Source organism: Oncorhynchus keta, chromosome 35 (assembly GCF_023373465.1).
Source record: "Oncorhynchus keta strain PuntledgeMale-10-30-2019 chromosome 35, Oket_V2, whole genome shotgun sequence".
Classification (NCBI taxonomy): Eukaryota; Metazoa; Chordata; class Actinopteri; order Salmoniformes; family Salmonidae; genus Oncorhynchus; species Oncorhynchus keta.
This window is the reverse complement of record NC_068455.1, coordinates 58301679-58310898: the sequence shown is the minus strand read 5'-3', so window position 1 is coordinate 58310898 and position 9220 is coordinate 58301679. Positions and strand designations below refer to the sequence as shown.

Here is a 9220-nt window from a genome sequence, read left to right as displayed (position 1 = left end):
TGTTTTCGAGTGCAAAATCTACAAAAATTAAAACCCAATCAAACATGTTCATAAAAGGCATCGAGCAGTAGTAAATTAATCCACAAACACCTATTTTATTATATCTTAAATGACCGCATTATGAATTTTATAATGAATCCGATTCAAAATTGGATATGTAAGTGGGAGAGGCGGTCACTTAGCGAATGCAAAAATGTTTAATCCACAACAGAACAGACAGTTGAAATACATGAGTATTTACATATTCTATTTCAAATTTAAAATACACTGGCCAAATGAATCAATGTCTACCAATGGTATTTGAAAGTATTTTGAAAAGAAAATACTATTTTCAATAACTAACCATTATATCAGACATACGTGCTATTTAGCTGACACTGAAGGTTATTGGTCGGCAATGGGAGCTGATAGAGGTGTGTTGGTGCTGGTCTCATCTGATATTTCATCATCCTCAACTGAAGAGAGGTCGGACAAGGTAGAGTCTGGTACCTGTAAATGGAAAACGCAACTAAGCACAAGAACCTGCCTTACTTTATGACCTTTGGACTACTAGGTATTGATACAGGGGGAGGGTTACATCATTGCCAAACCTAGTCCTGGAAAACCATACAACTACAGTTTTGTTAGTTGAACCACTCACAGACAAACTTCATATCCAAGCTATCTCAATGTATTACAGACACTGAATTCACTGAAGCCCGAAGATGGGTTTCGACAATGTATAAAACATCCAATTCCATTCCCAAATGCTTTCACACTGGTTGGTCATTTTCAAGGCAGCAAGACAACACACAGATGACATATTAACTTATTTATTAGAATTGTACAAAGATGGCAGCATACAAGGTAAGGTGTTAACATCTACGTATCTACTATAATGGCAGGTTATGGTTACAACAGGATATAATGTGATGTCAAAAACAACAGTAGCATCAAAAGCAATGTCCTGCATAAGAAAAGGCATATGGAAATTAAGCTAGATTATTGAGCACACACTGAGCAACATTCACAAACAGTTGGTCAACATTTATTCATCAACATGCTGAATAAATGCAAGCTCATTAGTGTGACTTAAGGATATTTGATGGAGGAATAATATGGGATAGAGAGTCGTTAAATAGGCAGCTAGTTATCCCATTGATTTCATCTCCACCTCTGCGGGGGCTTGTGTCTTCTGAGACTGGGAGGATGTGGCGGTGGGGGGTGGTGCCAGCCGGGGGTAAAAGGGACCTACCAGCCAGTTGAGGGATGTGTTGTTAACCAGATAGTCCATGACGCCATCCAGCGACTCCTTCATCTTGCCCAGCTGGGCCTTGCTGATGTCCAGCACGCCGTCCGACAGGTCCCCAAACGCTGCCGCTTTGCTGAAGCTGGAGTAGACCTGGGAGGCGGAGTGGCTGAGGAACAGCGCCTCCTTCTGGATGTTCTGGGGAAGGCCCTGCAGGCCAGACACCAGCACCTGGCATGTTGTCTGCAGCTGCTGGGTGAGGGAGCGTGCTATGGCCAGGGTCCTTGACTCTATATTCTGGGGGATAAATGATGAAGACCATTTAATTCACCTGTATCTTCACATAAAATGAAGTAGCTTTTTCCTCAAGGAGTAGTCAAATAAAATAACTTAAATATGCAATTTAGACGCAAAACTGCAAGAGATGGTCCATGTACAATATGATGTGGCTAAAATGGTATTCTATGATGAGTGCTCTTAAGTATGGTCATTACCTCAGCCTCATTGCCATCGGCTTCCTCATTAGACTTCCACTCAATCAGGGAGCTCAGTTTCCCTTTCACCTTCTGGTTAGCTCCGTCAATATTCTTTCTGGCGTATTCAATCTAAAAGGGTTGAAAAAGAAATGATAGACTTCACAACGAACATCTCATTCCCACATAATTTAAATTAATCCAGTGCAAGGGAACCTCATCAGATCTTATTACATCTCATGAAAGACAGTTAAAATCATTTCCATTTACTCCTTCTGCAGAATTTACACATTCTATGGAGAAGAAAGTGTTCCATTTCCACTTCTATCATTTGATGTCAACACTCACCAGGTCTACAGTGTGGCTGAGTTGTGAGATGGACTCCTGGCTGCGCTGCTTGGCGTCTTTGACCTGGGCCAGAGCCTTGTGGTACGCCCTCTTACGCAGCTTGGTAGACAGAGAGCCCAGACGGACATAGTAGCTAGGTGCATCCTTCGCCACGTCGAATCCTTCGACCATTTTAGCCTCGATTTCTGTCAAGGTGAAAAGAGGAACATGACACTAAAGCGGCAATCAGGAGTTGAAACAATAAAGGGGAATTAGGACTAGAGAAATGTAACCACTCTCATATTCAAAGACAGCTATGGATGCAAGGACTGGCCATCCATGGTATCAAAATTATAGTTTTAACCATGTTTTCGGGCTATACAGTGATTGTTTACATGTTGTTTCCAAACATTGGATTAGTAGAAGCTTATACTTTGGGTTCTGATGGGGTACGACAGTTGAACTAAGCTCATGAGGCATTTAAAAATTATATTCATCAAGAATCAATGGTTGCATATCGTTAATTTATAAGTCAGAAAATGGATGTAGCTGTCACACCCTGGCCATAGAGAGGCTTTTATTCTCTATTTTGGGTAGGCCAGGGTGTGACTAGGGTGGGCATTCTAGTTTCTTTAATTCTATGTTCTTTATTGTTTCTGGCCGAGTGTGGTTCCCAATCAGAGGCAGCTGTCTATCGTTGTCTCTGATTGGAGATCATACTTAGGCAGCCCTTTCCCTCCTTCTGTGTGGGATCTTGTTCTTTGTTTGTGTACAGGTAGTTTGCACAATGAAGCTGTTTGGTGGTTGTAGTCTTTATTGTTTTGTTTTTTCTAAAAGTTTCACTTCTTTAATAAATTATGTGGAACTCAAAGAACGCTGTGCCTTGGTCTCATCCTTCCGACAACAGCCGTGACAGTAGCAACTGCTGATTGTCCCTTTAAGCATTACTTTGAGTGTTTTGTGTCAAAAAAAATATCAAGTTATTGTAATCATTGTAAATGTCATGTAAACGTTTGCTAACATTGCATGGGTTTAAGTGAGCAAGCTTAGTGAATCTAATCACACATAGTAGTATGAGTAAATGAGTAGTTGACTTCCTAACCTTGAGTTTATTGACAACATATATGTTTTAGAAGTGTTGTAGGAAACATTGTGTACAGGATTATTCCTCTTTATTCGTCACTGTACTGTAAACCAAAATTATTTAGCCCAAAACAGCCAGAAATGTTCTCTTTTGGTCATTAGAAAAAATGGGCCATGTCTGAATAATCTTAGTTTCTGAGAATCTCAAGCTGCCTTTTCTCTGGAATGTTGATGAAGATCAACAGCATAGCTAAATAGTATCAATGACTAATCGTAATGCTCTTTGGTTTTGTTGCTAGCCCCAGTCCAATTATTCACTCATCACTGAGAATCCATTGTAAGAGACTGTTAAGGTTATATAAGCCTAGCTCTCACTCACCCAACTCGTCCTCAGTGCAAGGCAGGTACTGGTCCACCAGGCTCTCGGAGGTGGTGAGTGCCGTGTCCATTCCGCTGCTGACCATCTGGGCCACACGGCTCTCCATCACCGTATTCATACTGCCGCTGACCGCAGCCCGGGTCATCTGCATACCATCCTGGACGGCAGCACGAGTCATCTCCACGCCGTCCTGCACGGCACCCCTGGTCCGGTCCACTGCATTGGTCAAGGTGTGGGACACACTGTCCTTGGCCCCTGTGACGGTGTTGGACATCACGTCTTTGGCACCGGTCACTGCATACTTGGCGTTGGCGACAATCTAGACAGGAAGAATGGGATAGGGAGGAAAAAAATTGTTTTTCATTTAACCAGGAAAGTCACATTGAGATTGAACTTAATTTTTCAAATGAGTGAGTCCTGGCCTTTAGATGACCACTGACTGACTAGACACTTTGCTTATAACAGAGGGAGAGCCCGGTGCAAATAGATGATACGTCACTGATTTTGACACACACAGGTTATGAGTCATTGCTCCTCCCTCTATGGTTGGCCAACCTGACTGGCATCCGCTTGATTCATTGTGAAATGCGGTGTTGCGTTGTGTCATCCAGTACCAAGTAATAACTGGGGAGTGAGAGTCATATACCTGCTCAGAAGGCTGGTGCAGGATTGGCAAGGTCTTCTCAATCTTATCCAGACCTTTGCAGGCCAAGTCATTGGCCATGGAAACTGGTGGCAGAAAAAGAGGGCATAACATTATAAGCAAAATGTATCACATTCAAGGTTGGGAATGGAGAGTCACAAATTGTAGCACTACAGAAGAATACTAAAAAAGTGTTACTGGTTCAAGACAAGACCAAAGATGTGATTACTAGGTAAAAGGTTATGTTGTTGAGCAACAGCTCATAGATGACTGGACAGACTTTCTGGTCCTTACACAATTAGGAAGTGTAACTCAATATTTCTTTCCACGATCTAATGCTGAGCGATTAACCAATATTTCCGGGATTTTCGGTTATTAAACAACTAATTGACCGATGTTGGTTCAATTACTTGAATTCCATGTACTTCGGGGGTTTTGTGAGCCCAACGCGCCGTTTCACTAGAGAAAATTCTAATCATTCACGAGAGAAATAAACTCAATAACTATGGGGGTCGCTGGGCTAAAACGAGTTGTAGTTTTCATTAAGCTAATATTCAACCTATTTCAGTGCAGAAACGTGGTAATTAACGTCAATAACCATAATCCATTGCGCCATTTTTGTCCGGCTCAGGCATAGATGGATACACTTTTAAACCTAATACGTTAGGTTAGATACAAACACCGCAAGAGATAGAGACAGTTCGTGATAGTATGCCTTATCTTTGAACAAACAGTACAATTATTTTGTTAGACAGTTCTGCAAATAGCCTAGCTAAATTGGGTTGCTGAGAAATATAATAAATAATAAAATATTTGTTAAGTTTTGGTTTTTGAAAAAGGTACACTAGTCGTGTATATCGGACCGATATAGGCTTCTCAGCACCCCGCGTTGAAATTGCAATTAAAAAGCTACAAAGTAACTGTAATGTTTAAAAAATATTATCGAAACCGAAAAGCCCTGCCTATTTGTTTATAATCGAAACCAAACTGACCTAGAAAATCACAGTATTTTTTGTAATAAGCATATGTTTAAAGCCTTATACTAGACATTCAATTCTGGCAAAGCGCTTGCTTTTCCATTTTCAGCTCTCCAGATTTGACCACCACATAGGAAATTCATCAAATAGATTAAACTCAATATGTAGGTCCACATTAGTGAAAATATACCAGGTGGCTATAGATTTGGAGATGGCTACAGATTCTTACTTTGTGGCTCCAGCTTGCCGATGATGGGTGCTCCACCGGTGAGCGCTGCACTGGTGAGGTTCCTAACCCCCTGCTCGGCCACCTCACACATAGACTTGAGGTAGGGGTGGTTATCCTTGGTGGTGCAGTAGGCACTGGACACCATGTCATAGGTGGAGCTCACCAATGGGAGGCTGGTCACCCTCTCAACCACATTCTGGTGAGAAATTGAGTTGAAAATGGATGTTAGAACACTGCGTGTTACAATATCTCAAGAGTAATGTCAGCAATGACACAAGTAGAAACCCTAAGTATGCTATAGGCTTCTGAATGTATAGATTTTCCTTCAGATTTAAAATGAGCAACCTAACCCACTTGGGGTCCAACGGATCAATGCCTAGCAGCTCCTGACTAAAGTTGGCTACTGTAATATAAAACTTTAACTTGCTATCCTTTATCATAACATTGGACCCGTAAACACACAATCAAAAATAAAGACAAACCTAGAACCAAGCCAATTGAATGTCAACTATCTGAGGAGTTGTAGCCTATCATTTTCTGTATATGCACTTATGTCCTGTTTCATTATCAGCTGGCATACACTACTTTGATCCGTTTCACTCCCCAAAAGAGACATACCTGGTTATTGACGACTTCAACGACTTCCATGTCTGCAAACCTAAACAAGAGAAGAAAGACATTAAGACGTTATGGACATTTAATTTCTTTCAACAACGCAAAAACGTTATTTTCTGCTACATTGCTTTGATAAACTCACAAGGAAAAAATACGATTTAATATTTCTACATCATTATGTCTACTCAATTATCTACACAAACAACATCAGGGAAAGTGATATTGATTGATACAGTGTAGCAGCAAACGTTACTGTATGCTGTCAAATTCGAAAGAGGAACTCTCGCGTTCAGACAAATATCCACCAAATTGGTTGATCATGAAATCAAATAAACACAAAAGTATGATAATAATAAAATTGAACAAGGTTACCTACCACGTTAGTTGGTTAATTTTGGTGAATGATGATGATCCCAGCAGTGTAATAACTTACTCCGTTTCAGGTTTGATTTGATTGTGAACTAACAACGTCCCATTTATAGTATCTGCTTCTCGCGAGATATTGCTAATAACTTGACGTAACCGCCTCAAAAAATTATAGGGCAAAGGTAACGAGGGGGAAAATGGCAGGGGATTTCCTAGATAAATTTACATTTACATTTAATGGCCTGACACAGTCCTGCATCAGTTGAGGATAAACGATGTCAGACATTTAACACATTGCATGTGGTAGCTTCTTACACTAACAACCTCTATAGTGGATATCCCTATAGATGTTATATTTATTTTTGTAGGATTACTGGGATAACATGTATATGAATACGTAATGTACTGTTGTTTGGATTCTATTCCACATTCATTCAGAGATTCCCTTTTAATAACCCTTAAAGTAGGCTGTGGCCATTTCGGGAATAAATCCCTAGCCAAAAAGTCATTGCATTTCATAGACTGACGGGCTATTGAACCTGGGTTGTACTAGAGTCTTTACAGTGAGGGGTGTCAGAAGAACGGATACTTTTATCAAACCATTTAGGCTGTATGACCTGACTCTGTGTGTTACACTATAATTACAATGACTGTAATACAGTGTAATTCATATTTAGACTATGAATCATCATGCCATGTGATTTTGGAATGCAGTATTACTCAATGAACTATTCCCCAGTTGGCCGTCATTTTTGACCTTGCTCAAAAGTCTGGATTAAAGAGATATTGGACTAAAATAGACGTTTCTACATAACTGAACCCCCTTTCCTTAGCCTTTTATATTTATAAGTATGGAAGTAGTGGTAAAGTAGGTTAAACCCTGAGCACCGTGGGTAAATAGGTGGGCAAATGGTAATGAAAAAGGGGGAAAAAATTATCTAGAGTAATAAAAAGGTGGGTAAAAGCAAAGTTTACCCTCCACTACATCAATAGTTCTAAGTTGTAATAGGCTAGATTTGACGCTTCCAATGACTAAGTGACGTTTGTGATTACTTTGCTGTTTTGATCTGGACTATAATCCAATCACATAGTGTATTACAATCCAGAAGGTTCCATCATATAATTTTATTTGCCTGGCCTGATGTGATGTCAAGCAAAGTACAACCTGTGGACCAAGAACAATGAATGTCGTCACTTTATTGATGCACTTTGTGATGTCACCGTCAACTGTACAGAATCAGTAGGCAATAAGGGATATTTGACAAGTTGCAGTTGTCTAGAAGCACATAATACATGTGTAGCTTTGTGTTTTTGTCACGTTGGATTTTGCTGTTTGGCTTAGGCTATGTCTCATGTGACATGAGAAACTGACAAGATTACGTATTTGTTCAGGATGTGGTAGGTTTTGTAATCCAACTTTATATAAATGTTTACCCAGTGTTGCTAGTAGTGAAAGCATCTTCAATGGCCTGTTGAGTGTGATCAAAGTTCATTGTCCTTATTTGACTTCTCTGACCGCATCTGAGTCATGCCACAGCTTTATAGTTTATAGGTCTCGCCGGTAGTGGTGCGTGGGTAAAATCACAGGAGAAGCCAGAAAAAAATTGCATTTTACAACCTACAGTATGCGTTGTGATAATTGAGTTTGCTCTATAATCTGTTAGCTCATTTGCCTTGTGACTGTGATATATACAGTGCATTTGGAAAGTATTCAGACCCCTTGACTTTTTTCACATTTTGTAATATCACAGCCTTATTCTAAAACTGATTAAATAAAAAATATTCCTCATCAATCCACACACAATACCCCATAATGGCAAAGCAAAAACAGGTTTTTAGAAATTTTAGCAAATCTATAATTTTTTAAAAACAGAAATACCTTAAGTATTCAGACCCTTTGCTATGAGACTTGAAATTGAGCTCAGGTGCATCCTGTTTCGATTGATCATCCTTGAGATGTTTCTACAACTTCATTGGAGTCCATCTGGGGTAAATTCAATTGATTGGATATGATTTGTAAAGACACACACCTGTCAATATAAGGTCCCACAGTTGACTGTGCATGTCAGAGCAAAATCCAAGCCATGAGGTCTAAAGAATTGCCTGTAGAGCTCCGAGACAGGATTCTGTCGAGGCACAGATCAGGGGAAGGGTACCAAAACATTTCTGCAGCATTGAAGGTCCCCAAGAACACAGTGGGCTCCATCTTTCTTAAATGGAAGAAGTTTGGAACCACCAAGACTCTTCCTAGAGCGGTGGCCTGGCCAAACTGAGCAGTCGGGGGAGAAGGGCCTTGGTCAGGGAGGTGACCAAAAACCCAATGGTCACTCTGATAGAGCTCCAGAGTTCCTCTGTGGAGATGGGAGAACCTTCCATAAGAACAACCATCTCTGCAGCACTCCACCAATCAGGCCTTTATAGTAGAGTGACCAGACGAAAGCCACTCCTCAGTAAAAGGCACATGACAGTGCGCTTGGAGTTTGCCAATTGGCACCTAAAGGACACTCAGACTATGAGAAACGAGATTCTCTGGTCTGATGAAACTAAGATTGAACTCTTTTGCCTGAATACCAAGCGTCACGTCTGGAGGAAACCTGGCACCATCCCTACCGTGAAGCATGGTGGCAGCATCATGCTGTGGGAATGTTTTTCAGTGACAGGGACCGAGAGACTAGTCAGGATCGAGGGAAAGATGAATGGAGCAAAGTACAGAGAGGTCCTTGATGAAAACTTGCTCCAGGGCACTCAAGACCTCAGACTGGGGTGAAGGTTCATCTTCCAACAGGACAATGAACCTAAGCACACAGCCAAGACAACGCAGGAAAGGCATCGGGACAAGTCTCTGAATGTCCTTGAGTTGCCCAGCCAGTGCCCGGACTTGAACATGATCGAACATCTCT

The 9220-nt window shown here is 40.9% G+C and overlaps 1 protein-coding gene across 2 annotated transcripts; it reads right to left on the bottom strand.

Annotated features, from left to right (window-relative positions):
* Nucleotides 1-101: 101 nt before the first annotated feature.
* Nucleotides 102-6435, bottom strand: LOC118368731 (perilipin-2-like). 2 transcript variants are annotated; one of them, XM_035753086.2, is made up of 9 exons: nt 6331-6435; nt 5958-5997; nt 5340-5535; nt 4137-4219; nt 3491-3809; nt 2050-2234; nt 1723-1833; nt 1235-1525; nt 102-489 (listed from the first exon to the last, which is right to left on the bottom strand). In XM_035753086.2, the coding sequence occupies exons 2-9, from the start codon at nt 5985-5987 to the stop codon at nt 385-387; spliced, it is 1320 nt and encodes a 439-aa protein (XP_035608979.1). In that variant the 5' UTR covers nt 5988-5997; nt 6331-6435; the 3' UTR covers nt 102-384. The 2 variants fall into 2 exon arrangements, with proteins under 2 accessions (XP_035608979.1, XP_035608978.1); XM_035753085.2 differs by lacking the exon at nt 102-489 and having other exon boundaries at nt 797-1525.
* Between the last annotated feature and the right edge of the window lie 2785 nt (nt 6436-9220).

Excerpts from the sequence above, each read along its gene's own strand:
- LOC118368731 (XM_035753086.2), bottom strand. The coding sequence starts at position 5,987 with ATGGAAGTCGTTGAAGTCGTCAATAACCAG. Across the intron at positions 4,220-5,339 it reads CGGCAAGCTGGAGCCACAAA|TTTCCATGGCCAATGACTTG; the intron begins GTAAGAATCTGT and ends TTCTGCCACCAG. Across the intron at positions 490-1,234 it reads ACACATCCCTCAACTGGCTG|GTACCAGACTCTACCTTGTC; the intron begins GTAGGTCCCTTT and ends TTCCATTTACAG.